The 27384-nt window shown below is 45.9% G+C and overlaps 1 protein-coding gene across 9 annotated transcripts in view; it reads right to left on the bottom strand.

The window, feature by feature from the left end:
• Positions 1 to 11317: 11317 nt before the first annotated feature.
• Positions 11318 to 27384, bottom strand: part of PALM2AKAP2 (PALM2 and AKAP2 fusion) — a 497574-nt gene continuing 481507 nt past the window's right edge. For 8 of the 9 annotated variants that reach the window (XM_060101227.1, XM_060101228.1, XM_060101232.1 and 5 more), the window contains 2 exons: positions 26330 to 26508; positions 11318 to 15246 (listed from right to left, as the gene is read on the bottom strand). In XM_060101227.1, coding sequence (XP_059957210.1) covers positions 15148 to 15246; positions 26330 to 26508 — 278 coding nt within the window. In that variant the 3' untranslated portion in view covers positions 11318 to 15147. The remainder of the gene's footprint in view (positions 15247 to 26329; positions 26509 to 27384) is intronic. The other variant, XM_060101231.1, reaches the window with a different exon arrangement.

Raw genomic sequence — 27384 nt, 5'->3', positions numbered from 1 at the left:
TTTAAGATGGTTAATTTTATGTTATGTGAATTTCACCTCAATACATCATTATTTTTTAAACTGTGTATGCTTGCCCAGCTAACCTTCCGGTTGCCCTTTGACTTCTCTGACTGCCTCCTCTGTCCCATCCACATGGCTCTGTCCTGGGCACTCAGCCCTTTTCACAGCTGCCTTCCTCCTCAGAGAGCTGGGCCATGGCATCCCCTCTCAAGTCGGTACAGGTGGTTGAGTCCCTGTGAGCGATCCGGCCCTACTCACCTGAAACCCATTTTAAATGAGCTCCTGGAATGATATACTTTAGTCTGAAATTGTATACTTTCCTCTGAGAGTAGAGTCCTCTCTACGCTCTTGCTTCCCAAGCTTATTTTTCCTCCACTTTTTTTTTTTTTTTTTTTTTTTGCTGTACGCGGGCCTCTCACTGCTGTGGCCTCTCCCGTTGCGGAGCACAGGCTCCGGACACACAGGCTCCGCGGCCATGGCTCGCGGGCCCAGCCGCTCCGCGGCATGTGGGATCCTCCGGGATCGGGGCACGAACCTGTGTCCCCTGCATCGGCAGGCGGACTCTCAACCACTGCGCCACCAGGGAGGCCCCTTCCTCCACTTTTGATGTAGGCTCAAGTGGACCTGGGCAAAGTCTACGAGCGATGGGGCTTGAAAAGTTCTGACATTAGATAACTTGTACTTGCCTCCACCTGCCCAGTCCTCACTTTCCTCTGTCTGCCTGGAGCGGGCTTTGTGCTTTTATCTCTCACTTGCAAGTAAAGAAGATCACCTGAATTCTTTTTGGTAACATTTACGAAACCCAGAGCGTTACTGTTGAGAGCCCTCCTCATTTCCCTTATAATAAGCCTTTGCCTTTCCAAGTCCCCGGACTGATTGCCAAGGACCAAGTGCACCTGGCAAGCAGGTGGTTTAGGTGCCATTAAGATTAGGGGCATGGGGGTTCCCTGGTGGCGCAGTGGTTGGGAGTCCGCCTGCCGATGCAGGGGATACGGGTTCGTGCCCGTCTGGGAGGATCCCACATGCCGTGGAGCGGCTGGGCCCGTGAGCCATGGCCGCTGAGCCTGCGCGTCCGGAGCCTGTGCTCCGCAACGGGAGGGGCCACAACAGTGAGAGGCCCGCATACCGCAAAAAAAAAAAAAAGATTAGGGGCATGAAGGGGCATCAGGAAGATATGTGCGTTAATTACACATTAATTACCTTAACTGTTCTATTGCTGAAAGGACTCACAGTTCAATTTATACTCAGACCACCTTGTTAAAGGTCAAGGGCGCAATACAGCCACTACAGGAGAGAGAGATGCATGAGAAGGGGTCTGGGGCTCCCAGGCACAGGCTTCTTTGTCCTCCCAGCGCTGAGGGGTACAGGTCTCATGTCACCACCATAAGCATACAGGAAAAGCGCCTGAGAACCAGAAGCCCCAAGTCTACTTGTGGTGCGGGATTTTTATAGTGAGAGCTGGTCCTCTAAGCACATTCCAGATACATGGCCAGCCTTAAATTCAAAAGCCCCCAGATTCCACCAATACCAGGTGCATATCATAAACCCAAGTATTATTACTAAGCACTGCTGGCAGGGTAGGCTGGTCCATCCCTCCTTGAAACAACTCATGAACCTATGGGAAAAGAACATCCCTTATCTTGAGTTAATGCATTCTACAGTGTCAGCTAAGAGTCACTGGCATGCTCCAGCAGCTCTGGAGAAAAGCATGAGGTCATTCCAGACTCGCTGAGATTAACCCAGACTAAACAACATGGCAGCCAGCAGAATCTTCTTCAGGTCAATCCGTATGGCGTGCAACCAAAGTCAGAGAAACCAGTACAAGCAGAAGCAGCTGGATGACCCCGAGAGGCTCCGAAAAGCCCTCCTCAGCTGCGCTTGAGTGAGATGCAGGTCATGTGACTGAGGGATGTCTGAACACTGTCAGCTTATTTGTATCCGTGAGTGACCGTCCTTGTGGCTTCATAGCCCAGGATAAAATCCCCATTAGTCCCCATTAAGCATGCCAACTCTGCTCCCGTGATGTGCAGGATTTGTGGAACGTGGGTATTCAAGTGATATTTGGGTAGCAAGAGAAGACATGCGTTATCCTTTATGCTAAGATACAGGGGATATCTCGATCCATCCAGAGGACTTTTCAGGACTAATGGACAGTTATTCTATGTTCATCTGTCCCGATAACTATTCTTCCCACAGTTTGTGCAACTGTAAATATGGGAAGAGATACACCAGACGTGGACTGTGTCATGAGGGAAGACGTGCAAACTTAGTCAAGTTTTAACAGCTTATTCCTTTGGACTTATTGGGTGTGGTCACAGTGGAAACGCTAAACTTACTGTTTTTTATTTTTGTTTTTTATTTTTGCGGTACGCGGGCCTCTCGCTGTTGTGGCCTCTCCCGTTGCGGAGCACAGGCTCCGGATGCGCAGGCTCAGCGGCCATGGCTCACGGGCCCAGCAGCTCCGCGGCATGTGGGATCTTCCCGGACCGGGGCACGAACTCGTATCCCCTGCATCGGCATGCGGACTCTCAACCACTGCGCCACCAGGGAAGCCCACTTACTTTTTTTTTTTTAGAATTCTTTTTATTTATTTATTTTGGGGCTGTGTTGGGTTTTCGTTTCTGGGCGCAGGCTTTCTCTAGTTGCAGCAAGCAGGGGCTACTCTGCATTGCCGTGTGCGAGCTTCTCATTGAGGTGGCTTCTCTTGTTGCAGAGCACAGGCTCTAGGCGTGCAGGCTCAGTAGTTGTGGCTCATGGGCTTAGTTGCTCCACGGCATGTGGGATCCTCCCGGACCAGGGCTCAAACCCATGTCTCCTGCGTTGGCAGGCAGATTCCCAACCACTGTGCCACCAGGGAAGCCCCTAGAATTACTATTAATTAATCTCTAGAAGCTGGTCTGCTGTCTGTCCTAATTGATGCAGGGAAGCCACAGCTACTGAGGATCCAGGGAATGGGCACACCTGTGTTTTCAGTAAATGGCTTTACTGCATCTTACCATTTCCTAAGGCTGGACCATGCCCATGACAACAGGTCCCGAGGGTGATGAGGAACAGGATGGGAAGAGTTTGACTCTAAAAGAGGCTTAAAACAAACTGCCCCCGGACTTCAAATGCTTCCCCCTTGGACTGTACTGTGAGAGAGGAATAAACTTCTATCTTCTTTTCAGCTGCTGAATTAATTATTGGGTCACTTCGTTGACATCTACCTGCACCCTACCCGATACAGAAACAGACACCTGGAATTGGGGTGATTCCATAAAGTGTGTGAACAGTAAGAGCCAAAGAAAACAGACACTTCAGGCTGGAGAGCTGGAGATTATTTCTATGATGCTCCAGAGCATTTACATAACTCAGTAGGTATTTGTGATAACTCAGAGGTCAGACCACATGCCTATGTGCTCAGGGAAGCAGTTGGGAAGAGCCAAAACTGTAGGGTGTGTTGGCTTTTAGTGACAGTGGCTACTTTTTTTTTTTTTTTTTTTGCGGTATGCGGGCCTCTCACTGTTGTGGCCTCCCCCGTTGCGGAGCACAGGCTCCGGACGCGCAGGCTCAGCGGCCATGGCTCACGGGCCCAGCCGCTCCACGGCATATGGGATCCTCCCAGACCGGGGCACGAACCCGTATCCCCTGCATCGGCAGGCGGACTCTCAACCACTTGCACCACCAGGGAGGCCCGACAGTGGCTACTTTTAACAGAGGCTGTCCACACCCCACTCATATACCCACACCTTTGCCACTTCAGCATGCAAGCCCAATTTTCAACTGTCATAGTACCATCTCCCTCTTGATGCTGGTCTGTGCTAAAGGTGGGCTCTACTGAGAAAGCAGAGCTGGCCCAGGACCACGACTGGAGGTTTGTTCGCTATTGAATCAAGTTGATGAGAAGGAAAGTTTGGGAGGTCAGAGTACAGGCTTTGGTGCAGAATCCTGCCTGGCTTTGAATCCTCCTCTCACCCCTGATCGTATCACCTAGAGCCAGTTATTCAAACACTCTGAGTGTGAGTTTCCCCATTGGTAAAATGGAGCTGATACTAATAGTAGGTGCCTCACAGGAGTGTTGTAAAAACGGAAGGAAATAATCCATGTCAAGTGCTCAGCACAGTGCCTGGTGCAGAGCTAGCCCTTAAGAACTATGGGCCATGCAGTTCCCTGAAAGATTAAACACAGAGTTACCACATGACCCAGAAATTCCACCCCTAGGTTTAAAGAGAATTGACAACATATGTCCACACAAAAGCTTGCCAATTCAAAGGTCTGTCAACTGATGAATGGATAAACAAAATATGGTATATCCATAAAAGTGAATATCTTTTGGCAAAAATAAAGGAATGAAACACTAATACATCCTACAAATGGAGGAATCTCAAAAATCGTATGCTAAGTGAAAGAAGCCATTTACAAAAGAAGACATATTGTATAATATCATTTACGTGAAGTGTCCAGAACCGGCAAACCCATAGAGGCAGAAAGCAGGGTAGTCATTGCCTAGTACTGGGGAGAGGGGTACGGGAGGGTGACTGATTGGTAGTGATGGCTAAAAGGGTACACCGTTTATTTTGAGGGTGATGAAAGTACTCTAAAGTTGGTTGTGGTGATGGTTGCACAACTCTTCAAAGACAGTAAGAACCTTTGAATTGTACACTTTAAATGGGAGAACTTTATGGTATATAAATTACATCGTAATAAAACTTAAAAAAAAACAGAACTATGGGCCATGAATGAAGGAAGCGTGCAGGTGTATGCTGCCATCTGGTGGCAACCATCAGTTTTCCACTGAAGTGTAAGCGTAAATGAAGAGCCACATTTGACCTCCATGTCTAATTGTGCAAGTGGTGTTTTCATTGTGGGTTTTTTGGAGTACCTATATGTAGGTCTCAACAGATTCCTGGCTTGTGTGAAGAGTGGGAAACCTCCTCCTGACGCCCTAGGAAGGTTCTTGGCTGGGGAAGCTGCTTTTACTTTAGAACCACTGCCACCTAGTGGCCACATTCCATACTAGCAGGAAAAGGTGAGCAGCTTGAAGTCAACGGAAAACATTGAAAACAGTGAGATGAACTCCACCTTCCCCCGTGATCAATGAGGTGATTCTGTAGCCTTCGTGTTCATTTTGGGAAGTTCCTTCCTAAATGTCTCCTCGAAAGCTTCTAGCACCCTCTGACTCTCCACTGATGAGAGTCAGTCTTTCTGGCATTTACTAAACATTTAATCACTTGGATAGTTTTCTCTTGCCCAAAAGAATACAAGTATATGGGTTTCCCAGTGAGAAGGAAAATTAAAAGCATCTAAGACAGTACAGGTGACCACTGGGTGGCCCTATTTAGTAGGCAGATGTGGAAACATTACCTGACCTTGGAAGAGGTTTGTCCCCACAAGCCCAATGTTAAGAGCTCCCCCAATTCCAGCTGAAACCATCCTAACAAACCCCATTTTAATTTGTTCTCATATACACAGAGCTTGACACATAGTCGGCACTCAGTAAGTGTTTGCTGACTGAATGCAGGGCTTTAGAGGAAGTGAAGCCTGGAGGTGTGCGGGAGAGGAGTAAATAAGTACTAGGGATGTAACCTACAAATGATGCATGGATTTAACAAGCTAGGGATGTAACATACAAATGATACATGGAATCAACAAGCTAAGAGTAGCTCCTGAGTTCTCATCACAAGGAAAAAAGTTTTTCTCTTTTATCTTGTATCTATAGGAGATGATGGATGTTCAGTAAGCTTACTGTGACAATCATTTCACGATGTATGTAAGTCAAATCATTATGCTGTACACCCTAAACTTATACAGTACTATATGTCAGTTATATCTCAATAACACTGGAAGAAAATAAAATAAAAAAATAAAGGGAGGGGCTTCCCTGGTGGCGCAGTGGTTGAGAATCTGCCTGCTAATGCAGGGGACACGGGTTCAAGCCCTGGTCTGGGAGGATCACACATGCCACGGAGCAACTAGGCCCGTGAGCCACAACTGCTGAGCCTGTGCGTCTGGAGCCTGTGCTCCGCAAAGAGAGAGGCCGCGATAGTGAGAGGACCGCGCACCATGATGAAGAGTGGCCCCCGCTTGCTACAACTAGAGAAAGCCCTCCCGCAGAAACGAAGACCCAATAAAGGAAAAATAAATAAATAAATCAATAAACTCCTACCCCCAACATCTTCTTAAAAATAAATAAATAAATAAATAAAGGGAGGAAACTCTGAGCACATCTATACCAACCATTCACCAAGCACTTTACACCTAACTTATTTCTCATAGCAACTCCATAAGTCAGGAATCTTATCTAGAGAATGCAAATAATCAAATGTTCCACTGAAAGAGTGGTGCGCCCAAACCTGAGTCCCCTGCCTGATCCCAATGGCTGAACACTTGTCAGAGAGACACACACATACTAAAAATGGAATTGCTCAGAGATACTGGGAAATTGTCTGCAACACAAACTGTACTGTATCACACATTTGGTCTTCCCAGCATCTCCTCTTCCCCTTCCTCTGTCACAGACCTTGGCAACAGGGGTGGACACATGACTTAGGATGGGGTTTTGTTTTGTTTTGTTTTGTTTTTTTGCTATCTAGGACTAATCACGATCATAAGAAGAGATGGTCAGAATCCTGTATCTCTGATGGCTACCTGCTGTGACAGGTTCATAAGAGCCATTCCAAGCTAAGAAGTCTCTTATTAATTAGGCTCTAGCTCCACACTTCTAGGTCCTGTGCATCTTCTAGTCACAGTAGTTTTGTTCTCCACCAATTATTAAATATTCAGGAATTCTGAGAACCGGTTGTTAAACTGTTGGTATCTTGAAAGCAGCCATCATAGGAATATTTACACCATGGAAACTGACACACTTATCAGGACAAATGGGGGAAATGGTCATGGCTTCACCTGCCAGAAATAATTTTGTGGCGTGTTTGGCCTTTTGTCCATTCAGGCTCTTACTCCGTGTGCCCCTGTTACAGGTTAGAGCACGCCTCTGGCACCCCCTTATGGCTTTTCGTCTCTCACTTAACCTAAAAGATTTACCACCTGGACATGCCATCAGCCTGAGCATGCAGGCTTCCTCTAGGGCAGGGAGCTAGAGTTCCACAGAAGGAAAAACAAAGCCCCTTTGCAAAGCCCCTCCCTCAGTCACCAACACTGTGCTCTGTCTCCTGGGACCAATGAGATGGGTCAGTTCATCCCCTCAAGGACTTTTACTCATTTCACTTTGATGTTACCCCTAAGAGCTTTCTGAAGGGGGTCAGGTCGTGGAGCAAGCACATTCCTCCCCTAGTCTACCCCCTATTCTCAACCCTGGCTACACATTAGAAACACCTGAGGAGCTTCTAAAAACAACCCATGTTCTGACCCCCTTTTAGGTAAAATGACCAGAATATCTAGGGCTGAGGTCCAAGCACCAATAACTTAAAAAAAAACCCACCCTGGATGATCCTGATGTGCAGTGCAGCCAGGGTTCAGAACCACTGGGCAGTGGATGCTCAAATCTTGCTCTGTATTAGTGTTCTCTGGGGTGCTTTTAATTTCTATTAACGCCTGGACTCCAGCCCAGACCAATTGAATCCAAAATGTAAAGCTCTCCAGGTGATGCAGATGGAGTCAGAATTGAGAAGTGCTGCTCTAGACCAAATCAGAATGATCTCTCGCTTTGCATCTCATCTTAAATTATGCAACCACGTTATTCAAACAAATTTGCCACTGAGTCCTGACATTGTTATCAGCCTACACGATAAGACCTTCTTCCAATACTCTAAAGAATCCTTTGATCTCACCCTGAAATTAAAGTCTGAACAATACTTTCTTCTTAATCTGCTCAGCCCTGGTCAGAGGGTCCTCACTCAAGAGTCTGAGTGAAATCCTGGTCCTGCTTCACCAAGACCCACAAAGTAGTGAGTTGCTGTGCTGGGCAAACACTGCCCCCAAGAAATATTCAAAACCAGCCCCAAACCACGTGACTGTATCTGCAGCTTATAAATCCTGCATCAATTCCCCAAGTTTTCAAACATAAATGGTATGCCCAGACCCTATTCATTACTTACACTCCAGACCAGTGATTCTCAAAGCAAGGTCCTTTGGTCCAGAAGCAGCATCTCCAGGAAACTAGTTAGAAAATTCTTGGGCTGCACCCCAGCCCTTCTGAATCAGAAACTCTGGGTATGGGTCCAATTCTGTGTTTAACAAGCCCTCCAAGTGATGCAGGGGTCCTCTCAAAAGTTTGACAACAGCTCTCCTCAGAGGCAAATCACTGTTACTAGCTGAAGACCACAGCAGAGGCCGAGGCCGAGGTTGTCTAAATGAGATGGCAGAGAAAAACCAAAGAAGGGGAAGAAAGATTTGTGATTGTACGTCTCTAGGGGACCAACAGATCCACTCCACTTGTTGCAAGCCCACCACCTGTGGACTTGGAGCAAGTCAAATGGGTTAAGTCTACCATCAAGATGATCTGACAGTGAGATTACTGTATCTTGGTGGAATTTTTTTTAAAAAGTCTTTATCAGGCAAATGTTCTCTGAGAGAAGGCATCTGAACGCTTGGGTAACACTTAGAAATTGCTGGTGTGGTACCTCTAGGTATTTCCTGAGGCCCCATTCTTTGCCTTAACGTCATCTTGTACATTTCAAACCTTTTGAATTCTTCCCTTTAATTCCCCATTTGTTTTCTGTCCCCCTAGCAGCCCAGTTCTGAATTTTGTGTGGGTTGTGTGCAGGCAGGGCTATAGTCACCACCCTCTTGTGACCCAAGGAGCCCGTGATTAAAAGGAGCAATGCTCCAAAGGAACCTTATTATTAGTCTCTTTGCCACCAATAAAACCAGGGGAGTTGATGTGGAATCTAAAAAAAAAAAAAAAAAAAAAGAATGATACAAATGAACTCATATACAAAACAGAAACAGACCCACATAGAAAACATGGCTATGGTTACCAAAGGGGAAAGGGGGGGAGGGATAAATTAGGAGTTTGGGATTAACATACACACACGACTATATAGAAAATAAACAACAAGGGCCTACTGTGTAGCGCAGGGAATGCTACTCAATATTTTGTAATAACCTATGAGGGAAAAGAATCTGAAAAAAATAGAAATTACGTATAACTAAATCACTTTCCTGTATACCTGAAACTAACACAACATAGTAAATCAACTGTACTTCAATTTAAAAAAAAAAAAAGGAAAAAAAAACCCAGGGGAGTTGAACTAGGGGGTAGTGGCCACAAGCCCCCTCCGGCGCCCCACTGATACTTGACATCGCAGAGCAAAAGGCCTGCATACCTGTCCTCTGCTCAGAGGTTAAGGCCTCACATTGGTGGGTTTTCGGGGAGAGCCTCCTCAGTAAGAATCACCCCTAAATTCTTTCTACTCTGACTATATCAGACTCTGCGTCCCGCTCTCTTGTGTTTCCAAAGCCTGAGTGCCCACCAAATCTCAGTCCTTTGCATCTTGGCTCACCTAGCGCTGCCTGATGTCCCCCAGGTGTGACTGATAGGAAGAGGACCAGGACGCTGAATCCACAGCCAATCACAATTCTACTGCTCCTGGTTCCTGGGGGCACCCCTAGGACAGCAAGCTTTCTTCCTGATTAGCTGGTGAGCTGGTGGCCAAATATTAGATGAATGACTCCTCTCATTCCTTTCAGCCTGAGGCTATGTGGCCTCCTTGATTCCTTTCCCTGGACTCTGCTTCTGGTTCCTTGATTCCCTCATCCCTTTGTTTTTTGCTACAGCTTTCACTGTATGATTTACATACCATAAAATGTACTCATTTCCAAGTGTACAATTCAGTCATTTTCAGTAAATGTAAAGTTGTGCAACTGTCACCATAATTCAATTTTTAGCACATTTTCATCACCCCATTTGCAGTCGCCTCTGGTTCCTTTTTGGCAACAGGGGTGCCTCGGTCATCTTCTCCCACCACCTCCTGGGAGAGCTGATCCCAAAGCAAAGAGCCCAGAGGGAGTTCATTCAAATAAAGAAACTTCTTTGCTGCTGCCACCAAAACCCAGCTCTCCCCCAAGATCTGAGCCCCTATCACGACCTCGGCCTCGGTCCATGAGAGCCCCTCCTCCTGGAGAGCATAGTGGGAGGAGGTCACCCAGACCCACACTCATCATCAGACCTACTGGACCTTGTATGTGAAGTTGCCGATGTGCGTTTTTACAGGAAGAGTGGGTAAGAGTAACACTTGAATCAGAGTGCCCAGGTTCAAATTCAAGCGCTACTGTTTACCAGCTCCGTGGCAACCATTCCCTGACATGTCAAATGGAAATCAAAACAGTACACCCCAGGGAATTCCCCAGCAGTCCAGTGGTTACGACTCAGCGCTCTCACTGCCAGGGGCCCGGGTTGGATCCCCGGTTGCTGGACTAAGATCCCGCAAGCCACGTGGTGCAGCCAAAAAAATCCCAACCCCCCCAAAAAACCAGAAGAGTACGCCCCATGGAGTCGCAAGAAATAGATTACATTTGTGGGAACCACGGCAAGTGCCTGTCACATTCTCAGTGCTTCATAAATGTTACCCATTATTGTTAGAGTTTGAGCCAGTTTTCAAAGGGGCCCATCACCCCACCTCACCCCTTCCCATCAAAATTCACAACTCTCACCAGAGAGAGACTGCAAGATGATGCCACATGGAAGAACAGGAGAATACGGTTGGAAAGCCTGGGAGGTGTGGGGGGAGGGAAGATTGGAAGAAGTCCTGTAAGTGGGGAGAAAGAGGCAGCTGGAAAGGAGACCCTAGGAAGAGAGATGGACCAGCAGGTGGTAAGGAAGGGCAGGAGACTGAAGGTCCGGGCGCAAGTTAGCCCCGGGGTGCAGCGGCTGGAGACTGCGGGGTTGGGGGGAGGAAGCTTCCTGATTCACCTGTGGTCTCAGATGCTCTGTGAAGTCCGAAATTCTCTATTCCTCAGAGGAGAGCCAGATACACGTGCTGGGAATGGAATGAATAATAAAAATTAGAGCCTAAGAGCCACGTGCAAAGCTTGAGCTTTACTGTTTGTCCTACCGTTTGCCCCACCATCTCTTTGACCTTGGAGTCTACCTACCTCAAGAGGCATGTGTATCATTTCTGTGGGTCCTGTCGGAGTTTCCAGGTCTAGCCATGGCAACTGGAGACAACATGGCAAAAGGAGGCATTGGGAAGAGTCTGTCAAAGGTCTGCCCCGCCAGCTAGTACTGCTTTCTTGGTTCCAAATATGCAAGAAGCGGATGTCGCCCCATGGAATTCGAGGCGAGCGTGCTGGCATGCTACCCTCGGGCTGCTCGGTCCTCCAACCTCCCCCGACAGTCAAACAAGCGGCCCTCATTTATAAAAGCACAACACACGCTGGATTTTAATGAGAAAATATTGTATACTTGCATTGAATGCCTCACAATCACTATAAAACCGAAGCAGGATAATAACATTGAAGTGGTTAACATACACAGGAGAGCCAGATACAGAGTATCATTTTCAAACACAGTATTGCTGCTTTTTGCCCCCTCCTCCAAAAAAGAAAAAAAAAAAGTCATTTGGGTAAAGAGCAACACAAAATCAAAATTGGCAGCTCACTCACTGAATACTTAAAATTCAGGAAATTGGTTCTGTTACTACAACTGGATATAGTCACCTTCTCTAAACACTTAGGCTATTTTTTTTTCAATACATAGTTTAATTACATCCATTCTTTAGTTGGAAAAATGTTTAATTATTTGTCTTCTGAGACGAGTCAACACTGACTTAGTGTTCCTTGTTATGCGATGTGTGTGTGTGTGTGTTGTGTATATATGTGGACACTGAGCTATATACTGCTTATATGTCACTGTCTAGGGTGGGCAGCATGCATGGGTGTAAAGAGGCAAGGAAACTGCATGTGTCATTCACGTAGGACACAGCCCAGCCTCCTGCCACTGACAGACCCTGTTTCCATAATTTCTGGATGAGAAAGCCAAGGAATGTCAGTAATCAGTTCCAGAGGAAAGTGAACATCTATCAACACTGCGGAATGGAGTACTTTCAGGAAAGCTTTTAACATCTACAGAATCTAAACATCTGTTCTAGCTGAGATTAACAAGCTTGTGTGCTATTTGGGGGCAGGGATGAGCATCAGAGGCCAATTTTTGGACAAGCCTCTTCTTCTCGATGGATTAGGCACGGATGACTTTCCGCCAGGGGTCTGCTGCATCTTCACAAAGTTAAAGGGGTTCATTTGGGATCCCAGAGCCTATGTAAAAGGCATGGCCCAATGTTTCTTAAATGAGTAAAAAACTCAAGAGCACAGAGAAAATCTGGCTCTGCTAAGGGAACTTTAATTTACATCTTAACAGGATGATATGTGAGTGGAACAAGGAAATGGACAGCAGTCATCAGAAGGCAGCAGAAGGGAACAAGCAAATGATGGAGATGTAGGGGCCACAGTTAAACGGTTTTGTGACTGTGAGACAGTCACGGAAACGCTGCATGTGTTGCCTATCCAAAGTGCGAACCAAAGGATCCCGGCTCTGTAACTCTACCTAAGTGTGTCTGGGTCAATCAACTGCAGTCAAAGCCCAACTTATCTGCCTCTAAAGCGATTCCAGGAATTGTGTGGCCTCCTAAGCTTTCTTTTCAGCTGTCCATTCTCTTCTCAAATGTAGTTTTAAGGTGGGTACACAGTTTCCTTCAAAACAGAACCAAAAACTTCAGGGAAGTCCTGAGGACTGTTTCCTCTTGCGAAAGATGGGGAGTTCATCTGTATCAAGTCTATGGTCACTACCAGATCCGGAGTTAGTCCAGAAATCATGAAGCATGCTTCACTTTTTGTGCAACCCACAGAACCATTCTGTTCTCCAGGCATCCTGGCAGCTCCTGCATCCCTGGGCCACACGATGCTGCTGCCCCATCTGTTTTCATTCCCGTGCCTGTCTTGGGAACGCTGGAAGTCCTCAGACAAAGCATCCTTCCTTCCTGGGTGTCCCTATTTCACCTGTCAGGACTCCTCATCTCATTTTCCTGGGAATGTCTGTCTCCATGCCAGCCTCTCCCACCTGAAAATAAATTCCTAAAGGCAGGGATCTTATTTGTTTCATATCCCCAGCGTCTAGCACATTTTGTTGACTATTCATTCAGAATGTTCAGGAGCATGAACCATATAAAGATGGCGCCAATTATCCATCTGTAGAATTTGGCTTCAAATTGCAAGTTCCCTTGGCAGTTTCAAAGGATCCTTGTAAGTTATCAGAGAGGTCCATTTTTTACTTTGTGTCCACCACTTGTTTATGAATAAACTTTCCCCTAACGTTGACACTAGTCTAATAAAAGAAGCAAAGATAATGTGCATGACATCTACATACAAATTTGGTGGAACTGCTACTTGTCAGAACAACACATTATCGCTTATGACATAAAGACATAAAAACAAAAATGAATTTTAGTGAGGTCTGACTTACTTATTGCTTTTTTAAAAACCACAGTTTTAAATCAAAGGGGACGGAAAAGAAGAAGGCTGGTCAGTTTTTTTCTCATGGCCAGACTGAAAAATTTCTCATCCAGAAATTGAGGGCATTCAATGATTGAATACCCTTATCATATTGCTTTAAATGACAGAAAGAGTAAAGCTGGCATCCTTTAGTGTATACTAAGCATGAATACAAAGCATGAGAATAAATATGATACTTTCCTAAATGTCAAATTACAAAACTGCTCAAAACTTTGCCATTGTGACTCATGCAAATACCATGTTAGGTCAATTTAATATTACAAATACTGCATCAGCTCGGAGCCTCTATATCCTTTTCATAAAAAAGAAATTCTCACTCACTCCTGACGCTGGCAAACAGCTTTGGAGGAAATAAGTGAACACCCTTGTCCCGTGATCATTCTGGAATTTTAATCCTCACACACACACATACACCCTTACTCATGAGCACACATGCGCTTTGCACACATACACAAAGGCATGTGTACACACACACACACGCACGCACACCACCTTTAGGATTTGTAGCTGAACCTAAGCCTGCACTTAAGTTTCTATTCTATATTTTCCTCTGTATCATCCTGAAAAATACTGGTTGCTCAGAAAAAATAATATCTCTAACTTCCTTATTTTCCCACTCTTTCTCCCTCCCTTCTTCTCTACCTTTCATGAGCTTTCTTTACTGTTTCCTTCTGATTGATCCAAAATATCATTCTTCCTACTCCCGTGAAGGTCCACTTTACATATAAAATATAGTTATAAACACCTCTTTATTTCTCATCATCTACCTCCCTAAGGCAGAGTTTGCCCTTTTTTCAATTATTACCACTCTAAAAATACCCCTCCCCTCTTGAACCAAGCTGTTCAATGTGTATAGGTTTTATACATGGATATATTCCCCCATCCCATCATAAAAATAGTTGTTGCCCACTAAATATAGTTTTCATATAAAGAAACAGAATTGTGAAAACGTGTTCTCATAAACTGCAGCTCAGTCAATATCATAAGCAGACAAGATCCTAAAGCTAAAATAATCCATTTGCTTTGGCTTTCTCCCCTCTCCCTCAACCTCCTAATGCAGAACAGGTTGTGTTTGCAACATGAAGAAATCTTGTCTTCAAAATATGGATTGCGATCCTTAATTGCTCCCAATTCAAAACAATTAAATGGAAGAGACATGGAACCATAGTTGCCTCTTCTGGGCAAGTAGAGAGAGAAGCATTATTTTATAGCTGATGGAGTAAATGGGGTTAGTCCAACACCTCTGATGCTATGATGGGTGGAAACCGGTGCAGGCACAGGGAAATACCCTCTGCTGGGTGGATGGCACCAGCTCTGTGGCTTCTCCAAATGGCCACATTACCATTGTTTTCCTCATCACCCAGAGAGGCTAATCTTGGTTCTGCCTGTAGCAACCATGTCAATTTGCTTGTAACTTCTTTGTCCTTTTGGATCAACTGTGGTCCAAACCCAGGGGATTCTTTGAGTTACAAAAAAAAAAAACCCTTTCTCTTTTGACTCCCGGGAGTTCGTGTTTGATGGGTGGACTTCTTTTTTCACTTGATGTTTCATCATTGTACATTGCAACTTCTTCTGGTCTGCATAAGGATTGCCGAGTTTGTTTGCACTTTAATAAATATTCTATTAAAATGCTTTGATGTGTTGATTTCTTGGTTTCTTGGGAACCCAAGCACCAAAGAAGCTTCCTGGGTGGAAGGATGTTGATTATTCATTGTCCTCTTCCTCTTGGTTGGCATAGATCCCTGCCTCCCAGCGCAAGGCCAATGCACTCTTTCTTCGATTAACCCGTGTGGCCTCAAGGACCTGAAGAGAGAGGGAAAAAAATTACGCAGAGTTCACGATTGTTCATTATGAACACAAACCAACTTCTCTGTTTCCTTCCTCGTTTCCCTCTCTCAACAGCATCTAATGAGGGGGAAGTGGTAAAGCGCCTGGTACAGCTGGGAGGTAGGAGAGATGTGAAAGTAAAGGTGGCAAGGTGGCAGGTTCTGGGTAGCATTCACCTCAGAGCCAAAGTTCACTTGCTATTTGACACATCGTTTTCAGTATAGAGAGACTTAATTTTCCTGAAATGTTCTGCAAGTTTCATTGAACTAGACCTGACTCTGCATCAAGTTTTTAGATAACGAAGTGGATCGCTACATGCTATAGATCAGTGCAGTCTGATGGCAGTGATCTGTATCTGCGCTATTCAATATGGCAGCCACGAGTCACACATGGCTATTGAGCATTTGAAATATGGCTAGTGTGGCTGAGAAACTATATATCTGATTTTAATTAATTTTAATTTCAATAGCCTCATGGAAATAGTGACTACCATACTGGACAGCACAGCTATGGACAGTCTTGGTCTCTTCATGAACAAGCAGATGGGAAAGTAATTCCAAACAACTGAACCAGTGTGAATTCATTCCACGAAGGTTTGTGGACCTACATAAGCTGTGATCATATTTATACCACAAAAATCTACTTTGGTATAATTACGCTTGAAAGAGGAATTAAGTGAAAAGAAAAAGAGCTTCTCAGGCCACTAAAAAATGGAATCTGAGCATTTTGATGTAACTTCAGGGCCACAGGCGCTAGTAAAGGAAGAGAAAGGTGACAACATCAAGGACAAACAGGCTCACCACCATCAGGGTGAGGCCACCCTCCCTCCGGCTCCCCAGAAGAGTCTGTGGACCCCAGGGGGGATCCTTTGCCAGTCTGCTCCAGCTTGAGTTTGGTCCAGATGACATCCAGATGAATGACATTTAGGTTGCCAACGCAGGAGAAATGGCTCAATTTCATGATACTGCACCAAAAGCAAGCCCCTGCATGCCAATCAGTTAAATGACTGTGGCATTAGCTTAGGATGTGCGGTTTCTGAATTTAAAGTCTAGCAGAGCCAACACTAGTTGGTTATCCAACCAATAGGCGATGAAGTCTTTGCTTATTCTGAGAACAATCATTCTGGCAAGGGACAGAGATGCTGGCAACTCCAGAGAAGCAAGGAGAGGCAGGTTTACCGGCAGTGACGGGAGCCCAGACATAAGCAAATTCTGGTCAGATTAAAGGTCTGGGCAGGGAGCAGGGCATCTCAACTTGCTTCTCTGCACCTCTGACAAATGCATGGACTTCCCAGAGCTGCAGTGTCTTTCCTCCAGGAAGGCTTCCCCAGTCCTCCTAGCAGGGACGGCTTTGACCGGATGTGCAGGACACAACTCAGTCATGTCTCCTGAAGGAATGTTCAGCAGGAAGCACGTAAGCCATGCCCTAAAGTGTTGGTGTGTAAACATATCATGGTCACCTAGTCAACATCTAAGAATAAGAAGTCAGTAGGAGGAAAGCATGTTTCCAAGTCTGGTAGAGTTAAACAGTGGAATCTTCTGGTCAAGGCCTGGTAACATGGTACTGGAAGGCAGTGAGGAACTGGAACTGAAAGTCCTGAGCTTTGTTTCCAGCTCTGTGCCTGGAACATGTGCTGTCGTTCATGGCATCTTGAGTCTCAACTTCCTTTATCTGTAAAACGGACACAACACCTGCCCTATTTCACAGGCTCTCTCAGGAAGCAATGCAGCCTCTGAAGTCCAGGCAGGTCTAAGTTTAAATCCTAGTAACTACGTGACCTTGGGGAAGTTTATTACCCTGTGCCTCAGTTTCCTTATATGTAAAAAGGGAATAATAAAAACCATAGTACCGAGGTGGTCTGAGGAATAAATGAGGCAAAGAATTTACCAAAGTTTCCAAGGCATAGCAAATTCTTTTTTTTTTTTTTTTTCTTTTTGCGGTATGCGGGCCTCTCACTGTTGTGGCCTCTCCCGTTGCGGAGCACAGGCTCCGGATGCGCAGGCCCAGTGGCCATGGCTCACGGGCCCAGCCGCTCCGCGGCATATGGGATCCTCCCAGATCGGGGCACGAACCCGTATCCCCTGCATCGGCAGGCGGACTCTCAACCACTGCGCCACCAGGGAGGCCCAGCAAATTCTTAAACAATAACTACGTATTTCTCTCTTCATGTGAAAGGGCTTTATAAGCAATCAAGTGGTATTCAAACATAAGACATTTTGACAAGGAGCTCTACATTGTGTAAAACAGTCATATGTTTGCCTTGCAGACTGTACATACAAACTGAAAGGTTTACATAAGAGCTAAAAATAAATCTAAGGTTCTGAAAAAAATAGTCCCCGTCAATTTCAGATGTCCCTTGTCTTATATTTGGGCCCTATTTTAATTCTCAATCATCTTGAAAAAGATTAATTTACTCTGTTCTTTGGGAACCCATTTCAATCCATCTATGCATCCATCTTATAGCTATTTATTGGGTTCCTACCAAGTGTCGGGCACAGTGCTTCATGTTCAGAACAGAACAGTCTCTGCCCTCCTCCAATTGACCTTTTGAAGATTCACAAAGCCAAGCCCTGGGCTTCCCTGGTGGTGCAGTGGTTGAGAGTCCGCCTGCCGATGCCGGGGACACGGGTTCGTGCCCCAGTCCGGGAGGATCCCACATGCCGTGGAGCGGCTGGGCCCGTGAGCCATGGCCGCTGAGCCTGTGCGTCCGGAGCCTGTGCTCCACAACGGGAGAGGCTGCAACAGTGAGAGGCCTGCGTACCGCAAAAAAAAAAAAAAAAAAAAAAAGCCAAGCCCTTGGGGGAGGTATGTGAATGAGCATTTATTCCACAATTAATTCAGAATACTGTGTGTGTGAGTGAGTGAGTGTGTGTGTGTGTGTGTGTGTGAATAAAGCTCTAGCAAATCTAGAACTTTTGTTCTAGATTTCTACATATTAACTTTATTTCCTAAAGTCCATTCCTTTCCTTTCTGGGTTAAAAAAAGCACTTGCCTCTGGGGCTCTGGTAATAGTAAACACTTACATCACAGGTATCATGAACCAGCTACGGGTTTTAATCCTCGCTACTGTTCTATGGGATTCATACTATGAATTTCACATATGAAGAAGCTGAAGCACAGAGAGGTTTAAAATAATCTGACTAACATCAGTTAGTAGGAGGAAGAGCTAACATTTGAACCCAGAACTCTGGGTGCAGAGACGATGCTCTGGGCCAGCATGTTCCACAGCTGCTCAGTGGCTGGGGGGAGTACGGAGGAAGAAGCATCAGAAAGGGCAATAAATACTCTCCATAGGAATGGAGAGAGAAAAACATAAAACAAAAATAATAGAAAGACCTAATTTAAGGTTTTATCGTTTTCACAAATTAATTCAGATTTAGGTCTGGTGGGAGAAAAAGAAAATCAATTCTCTTTGAACAATCCTCTAGTATTAATTTTCCTCTCCAGTGCTTAGGGAATTCAAGTGAATCACTTCAGTTTGAGCAGCAATCAACCTAGATAATTTTATTCTGGGATATAAAACAGAAGACAGATATGTTAAATAACATTTATATTAATATTTTATCCCTCATATCTTCCCCTGAAGGCAGACAGGGCCCAGTCTTATCTTCCTTGGATGTATGTGACCAGATTTGCATCAATCTTACGTTGACTTCAAGGGGATGTGGGCTTAGGGTCTAATTCTTAAACCAGCATTTCCTGGCTGAGAACCACAATTAGACACTGAGGAAGGTCCATGTAATTATATTTTCAATATTCATTTTACACTTTGTGAAACAAAACTACTGATAATCATCAGCTCACGTCTACAGTTAACCATAATTATTTTGCTAAATATGGAGATGGAAAATATATATTGTGCTACAGGTTAGCACACCCAGTTTGAAGAGTAGTTTGCAATAGGTAGTGAATGTGAGGATGTGTAAGCCCTATAACCAGTACTTTTACCCCTAGATATATTTAGAGACTTTCTTCCATAGGTCACACAAAGAGCTGTGTAAAATAACATTCATTGACTCATTGTTTGTAATGGCAAAGAAAAGATACAACCTACATTTCCATCACTAGAAGAATGAATAAATAGATATGTATTCATTCAATGGAATACTATATACGGCAATTATAATGAGTGAACTAGAGCCATAAGTATCAACATGGACACATCTAAAAATGATGCAGACAGAATAAAGAGTACAGGATACTACAATATGATATATTTATAGAAAGTTCTAAAACATGCAAAACCATTAGATATAATTTATGTACATAGACATACGTAGTACAAGGATAAAAACATGCATGGAAACAATCAACACCAAACTCCAGAAAAATTCCCTCTCAAGAGGGAAAGAAATGGGAGCTGGGAGAAGTAACAAGAGGGCTTGAATGGTATTTGCAATATTAATTTCTTTTTAAAATATTAAGCAAATATTATGAAATGGTAAGAATGCACAAAGCTGGCTAGGGGGCTTTATTATTTTACTTTGCCACATCCTTGACACATTGGCATGCCAGCTCCATGGCATCAGGGACATTGTTCAGGTGACTGCTGTCTTCTCAGAACCCAGAAAGTGCCTGATGTGTAGTAGGATCTCAATAAATTGTCAACCTGGTGAATGAATAAATGATTCTCTACAATTCTGTATATTTACAATAATTCTTTTAAAATAAAAATAATACAATGCTCTAGAAATAAAAAATATAAAAGCCAGTATGCTTTCTCATAGCATATAAATAAGTCAATATATATGTGGAAAAAATAAAAAATATTGTGCTTTTTCATAGCACAGGTTTGTGAAATCTGTGTAAAGGGAAGTTGTAGGGGAAAGGAGGAGGCTTGGGGGAAATTCAATGCTTAAAGAAGCTTCCAAACCAAAAATACAGGTTTAAAGATGGGGGGCGGGGGGGAACTGCGTTGGTTCACAGTAGGAATAAGTTATCCTAAAGTGATGGCATGGAGCTCTCTGGGTTTGTGTTAAGGTAAACAAATGACTGATCCCAACCAACAGCTCAGTCCTCTTGAGCTGCATGGTTTTCTAATCAGACCAGAGTAGATTTGCTATCAGCGCCTGGAGAAACAAACAAACAAAAATCCAAATAGCCCATTGGTCGTACCCTCTAGTCCAAACATCTTCCAGATCCATGAGCAGGACAGAATCTTCTCCAACCCAGAGCACAGCACAGCAAAGCACAGCCGCGTGTACCACTGTTGCATGGACACTAACATTTCAAGGCAATCACCCCATTCAGAAAAGGCAGGGAGAAAAACCCATGAGGAAATGGCAAACCACGACATCATGCACCTGGGTCAGGCATGCAAGAAGACCAAGACAAACAAGTGGAAAAGTACCTCAGAAGTCACCTTGCAAGACAGTAACTTAGAGGTGTACTGGCAGAGAGGGAAAAACCAGGGTTAGTACATGGCAGAGACACACTCACAAAACACCCCCCAGCTGGGAACTGGCACCACACCGGTGAGGGGGGAGGGGACACAAGAGGGGAAGTAACATCAGGAGACCAGGACACACCCACACCAAGACTTGCTTCATCTGATATTCGTTTATTTAAAAGTCTGTATCTTTTGCAGCAAGTAGATACCCTATTATTCCTCCATAAAAATATCAGATAAGCCATACTTCGTTAATTCAAGATTTGTTGCTTCCATCTTCTGTGCTTTGAATTAACAAGATTCTTTCCCCCCGGGGTTGTATGCAACCAGCTGTCCACCAGCAAGATCCTTAAGGGTCATTTTGGACTTGTTAGAATCTATTGCCATCTGTGGACAAACAGCCCTTCCCCTACCTGTAGGCGTCTCTGAACCCCAAAGTAGTCTTGTAGTCTGTTGTCCCATGAAAAGAAGACCCTAACCACAGACAGGGGATGGCTTGAATGCGAGGTTTGCAGAGGCAGATTCTCCGAAGCTGATCTAAGGATGGCACTGCCAAGGGAGACCAAGCAGCCTCCCTCATCACTACCTTGCGGGACCTAAATAAGTTCCTGAAAGTGGAGTGATTAAGTAGGAACTAAAATGATCCTTTAGTTCCTATAAAGGAAACTAAAAGTCACTACAAGAAAAGCTCAGAGAAAACATGTCCCGGCTGTGGGTAATGAGTTAGAAGGACTGACTTTGGACAGCCCCCTCCAGGATAGTGGTCATGACCTTGCATTTACACTGCACGACTTTAGACGCACTGACTGGTTTCTGGCATGGCGACCATGCCAAATAGCCCATTGGACTGGATAGGAGGGATCGTATGTCTGTGATCACTGACTGCTTCTTAAGTACTGCAGTTAAAAATCACAGCTCTGGGGCTTCCCTGGTGGCACAGTGGTTGAGAGTCTGCCTGCCGATGCAGGGGACACGGGTTCGTGCCCCGGTCTGGGAAGATCCCACATGCCGTGGAGCGGCTGGGCCCGTGAGCCATGGCCGCTGAGCCTGCGCGTCTGGAGCCTGTGCTCCAGAACGGGAGAGGCCGCAACAGTGAGAGGCCCGCGTACCGCAAAAAACAAACAAACAAACAAACAAAAAACACAGCTCTGTAATGATCAGACTGATGACCAGGGGCTGATAAATGTGGGGTGCTCCTCTCCTTTGCACGTTCCCAGGGCATGTGTGAGAACCCGAGAGAGCTGGGGGCACAAAGCATCACTGATGTTGGCTGAGCTTCCCATACAGCCTGCGGTGGCGGGGGTGGGCACTCGGGCTTCCTCCACCCACCCAGTGAGAGCTTGGCTAGAACTCCCAAAGGGTGTCCTGGTCTAGAAGGAAGTGTGTGCCAGGAATTCTTGGAAAAGCAGTGACTGCCATCCCCCAGCTTGGACTTAACCCAGGAATCAAAGAGGCCTTCTTTTATTCCAAGACAGGCAGGGAAGGCTGAAAGCCCTCTCAGTAACTATTCTGGGGACAAAAGAGGAAGAAAGAGAACACAGGAAAAACCCACCTAGATTCTGTGCTAGGAGGAAGGATGGGGCTCAATGTCCAGGAGGCTGTAATCTGGACTCAGCCCAGCACCCCCTCAACTGAGAAAGGGAAAGCAAATCTACCAAATAAGTTCAAGAGCACCACTGACTCAAGAACTCATTGTCTTCTGAGGCTCAGGTCAGGTTGGGGGGGAAAACCGGCCAGAAAAAGTGTTGCCTCAGTATCCTTCCTTTGCAAGGTACCAAGAAACCCTACAGGAAACTATGATTCATCAGGCCATTATGAGTTCCATGACTGACCAGAGATGGTATCAGGTCCAGATAAGGGGACATTTCCACTTAAGATAACATTACCAGATAAAAGAAACCTACACTAAGAGCAGGACGGTTGCATCTGGGTGGGCAGCGTGTGTGTTGCACAAAAACACCAGCCTGGGGGGATGGATGGGGTTGAAGCTCAGACCCCTGACTCCCCTCACCAACCGTGTAGCTGGTGCAGGACTGCATCCACACAGAGTTTTGAAAAAGGGTGCCTTTTGCTAATTCTCACAAAGGCCCTGTATAGGCTGGGAAACAGCCCAGGGTAAGGCATGTGGGTGCAGGTTAGCAATCCTCCTACCTGCAGGTTAGCCAAGGGGTCCCTTAAGAGGTGGAGCCTGGCTCAGCCTTGAGCATGGAGACACTCATCAGTGACCACACCCTGCAGAACAAGGAAGCCAGCCCCAGCGGATGAAGACTGTCGCTACTCAAGGGTTATCCTGCTCAAGGCCTGAGCTGGGAACGAGGATGGCCGTTTGGGGGTAACCTTTTCAGAAAAGGGGCTTTTTCTGGTTCCTTGTCATTGACTTTGTCACCAACTGCAAAAGGAAGCAAAACATCCACAGGTGACTTCATATGACTACTATAGTGACTCCTGGGCAGATATTCCCAGAGAGAGATTCATGACTTAATGTTCCATCTTCCATCATTCTCTGAGCCCTCACTGGGCTTCCTGCAGGAGAGAGGCCAGCTAAGAACATGAAAAAGATACACTAAATACTGCACGGTTGTCCCCACCCCACCCCCTGGCAGGGATCCCGTGAGCCAGAGGCCTCCTTCCTGTCCTGCAGGTGATATTTTATCAAGTGGGAAAGTGGAAGGGTCCTGAACTGGGGACAGGACTCCAGACACCATTGCTGCTCTGGGGCGGAGGGATGCTGTACCTCTTCTGATGGTGAGGATGAGTTTTTTTTTTCCCAGATAGGTTGGTGAAAGCTACTCATGGAAACTGCGGGCACAGCTTCATTTGCCTTCCCTCTCTTTCTCTTTCTCTCCTTCACGCTCACTGACATCATTGGACCCAGCACATCACTATGCATACATTCCAATTACCCCACTTTGTTTTTAAGTCTACCTTCTCCTTGGGAAGTACAGCAAATAAGAATGCTTCTCATTCAATTCGGAAACAGCTTGCTGCTTCCTGTGGGTGAACACGTGGTTAGGTCCTGATCATGCGTGAGGGACTCCTAAATGCTGCCAACTGACTTTTTGGAAGGAAAATTGGCAGGTGGAAGTGCCGGGTGACACTGGACCCAGGTGAGCCAAGTGAGGTGCATACAGGGTGGAGGATCTAAGAATGCCACAACTTGCCCTGAGGACAGTGTATGTGGATGAAGCCAGGAGAACAGAACTACCAGCCTCTGGAGCAGGGAAGCCAGTTACACAACTCAAGCTTCAAGCCATCCAGCTGCCCCCTAGGACTATCCTTCCGGTATGAGAGACCATTAAAGAAGGGGCCACAGATCAACTAGGGAAAGAGAAGAACTTCAACATATTCTCCAGTGATGGATGACGACACACTCCCCTGAATCAAAAGAACTAAGACAGGTTAACAGGCAGCTCTGAAATGAAGTCTCACTGATGAGCATATATTTGCTTTAGAAACAATTGAAGTATGTTTTTTTTGGGGGGGGGTTGTTTTTTCCAGATTTGGGTCTCTTTTTTTTTTTTTTTTTTTCTTTTTGCGGTATGTGGGCCTCTCACTGTTGTGGCCTCTCCCGTCGCGGAGCACAGGCTCCGGACGCGCAGGCCCAGCGGCCATGGCTCACGGGCCCAGCCGCTCCGCGGCACATGGGATCCTCCCAGATCGGGGCACGAACCCGCATCCCCTGCATCGGCAGGCGGACTCCCAACCACTTGCGCCACCAGGGAGGCCCTAGATTTGGGTCTCTTAAAAGAGGATATAGTGGGTTGGATAGATTTTTTTTCTGTTCCTAAGAATTTTCAACAGCAACAGACTTGGTTCTCTTGTAATCTCAACAACAGTGCAAAACACTTGGCCTTGAATTTGAGATCTGGGGATATTAACAGCTTGATTAGTTAGCAGGTTTCTTTCTTACCCGAAATGTTAATTTACTTGAGAAAAATAGAGACAGGAGGCTATCGCTTCACTGTGTAAGTGAAGGGCAATCAGTATGTTAAAAGGCTGATTCTAAGCAGCTTCCTTCATGAAAAGGGGAAATCCAACCTGGTTGACGTTTGCCAGGTGGCTGCCTGAGTGTCAGTGTGTCAGCCTCTGCCTATGAAATGAGTAACTTCACTTCTGGGTATGGTGTTTTCCCCTAACACCTGCACTTCAACACAAAAGGCATGCACAAGAGACACAGAGAGTGTGCTTCCAAATCACTCAGCTGGGTCACAGGCAAAGTGGTCCATTGGTTCTTCCCCATCTACACCTCCCGGCTAACTTCCACCAAAGCTGCTGATGTATGGTGTGGAACCATTGAAGAAAAGCCCCTTATAGCCCTAAGCTTCAAGGTGGTCACAGACTCCAGAAAATACCTAAAAAGGGCTGAAAAGAAGAGCCAGATAAAGTGACTTCATGGACAGAAAAGGTCCTACAGGCTCAGAGAAGGAGCCCCAGCAGTTGAAACCTCAGCAGCAGCCATCAAGGGCCAGGCCCATCCCACTGTACAATACAGGGCACAGCCCAGAAATATTCCAGCCCAACAGAGGAGCTGGGCCAGTATTCCAAGCAATTTAGGCCTCAAACCCAAGTGAGAGGAGGCTGAGACACACCAAGTGGGTCATTCAGCTGCCACAGGCGTGTTTGCTTGCTTTCTTTACCACTAAGTGTTTGGTATCTGGCTTCAACTCCAGAAAACCTTTAATTCAGCCAACTTGGATATGAGAGGCAGTGAATCAGCATGGAATTCCTGCTGTGAGCCCCAGCGCGTTCCAAGTTTAAGGTGACCAAATAATTTAGCATCCAAACTGGGGCACTTTTAAGAGGAAAAGGAGATGCTATTAATAATTACTCCAGGACAACAGGCATAAACCAGGACAGTCCTGGGTCAACTGGGGAGTATCCTCAACCAAACCAAGCTATTTGGGGGGAGGAGGGAGTTACCTCAATAAATGCTAACGGATTCCAACGAGGTTGGCACGGACCCCTGAGGCTGATCCCCAGGCTCCTGGCTGTGCAGGCTGTGGGCAGCACTGTTCTTAAGCCACTTACCGGAGAAAGAAACCACAGAGCAGATGACTTCCTTTGTGGTTGGTGGGAATGTCACGTGCAAAGGTCTCGGGGTTGAGGGTAACTATGCGGTTTTTAACTGTCATTTTAAATGGCTCTCTCCTGCCAGACTGTACCCACTGGCTTGGTAACAGCCCAAAACATACTGTCTTCCGAGCACTGTGTACCATTTACAGGGATCGCCCAGAGCAGACACTGAGAGAATAGCATCGTCATAGTTCTCTAGAGAAATAACATCTCTACAGAACAGGCGAGCGATGGCTGAGATCAGCTCCCCGGTGCCTGCGGGTGATTTCAGGGAGCTTGTGTCCTTCCTCCCGCATTGCCCCTGCACGGTGTCTTTCTACACACACACCCCACACCTCACGCACTAGCCGTACCAGTAGACTCAAACTAGAACTTGGCAGCAAAAAGACCCACTCTTTGCATGATCAAGGTTTCTGAGAACAAGGCAAAACCCCCAACCCAGCTGCAGGCATGTTAAACCACACATTTGAAAATTGGTGCTGGAACCACAGTGCTGGCCAGACAACCGCACACACATCCATGCCTGAACCGGAGTACCGTACGCCGTACTGAAATTCACCCTCGGACACGGGAAAGAGGAAAGGAGGAGAAACTTACACTACTATCATCCATTCTCTCGCGCCTTTTAGATTTGTGTGTCTCATAGTCTTCCATGAGGGTCTGCATCAGATTCTTGGGCCGCTGTGATCCGGCAGCCTCTTCGGGGGCTAAGTCAGGCTGCAAGCTGGGACCTTCAGGTGTGGGGGATGGAGGAGGTTGGACTTTCTCTATTTTCCCTGAAACAACACGAAGAGAACACCCTTTCTAAGCTTGTCTGGTCACGACTGCTTTCGAAAAGAAGAGAAGAACACTGGCAAAAAAGCAACCTCTGACATACCGAGTGGTACCAGAATGATGGTTAAATGCAGGTCATTTTATTGCAGGGATCAATGTGCTTAAGGATTAATGTCACAAACCCATCCAACAAAGACCTCAAGGAAACCGGTTTTAAAGTCAGTCAGACCAAAGAGGGCTCTCAGGCACTTTGCAGATATATGCCAGACAGACAGACAAACGGACAAACAGACAGACAGATGCCGGCTCCAGCTGTTTTGGGGACAAGTATTCTATCACAGATCATACAATCAGACTGTCAGAGGTGGCGGTGGCTTTGAACCTTAAAGACCCATTTCTTACAGATAAGGAAAACTTTAGGCTCGACAAAGGGAAGGCTGTGCTGGGCCACCAGGAGCTGGCGATGGTATCCAGGTCTCCTGGTTTCCTTCCCTCTTTCTTCTCTATCAGAGGTCACCAATGGTCAGATGACCAGCCCGGGTTTTTTGTATGGACGACACATGTTGTAAAACCTCTGAATGAGAACTAAGCTGTTCTTCCCAGGTCACTCCAGTCTTACACTGGCCAGCTTCATTCTTTACCTTACCTGCCACAGTCCTGAAAGCATTTAGGTTTGAGATCCTGGATCTTAAGGAATGAATGCCAACAACAGCAGCTTCAATGTTGTAGAAAAGGGGTGTGTCAGACTTGGGAAAGGTGAGGTTTTAGTTTTTGAGATGCCATGCAGGTATTCTCAGAATGAGAAGACTGGGTCCCCAGTCATGGTGGTGTGGTGACGCCAGGCACTGTCACTAAGACCGCCTGCATCCCACCTTCTT

This window comes from Mesoplodon densirostris, chromosome 6 (genome assembly GCF_025265405.1).
Source record: "Mesoplodon densirostris isolate mMesDen1 chromosome 6, mMesDen1 primary haplotype, whole genome shotgun sequence".
NCBI lineage: Eukaryota > Metazoa > Chordata > Mammalia > Artiodactyla > Ziphiidae > Mesoplodon > Mesoplodon densirostris.
The sequence above is the reverse complement of the archived record's forward strand: the minus strand, read 5'-3'. Positions and strand labels throughout refer to the sequence as shown.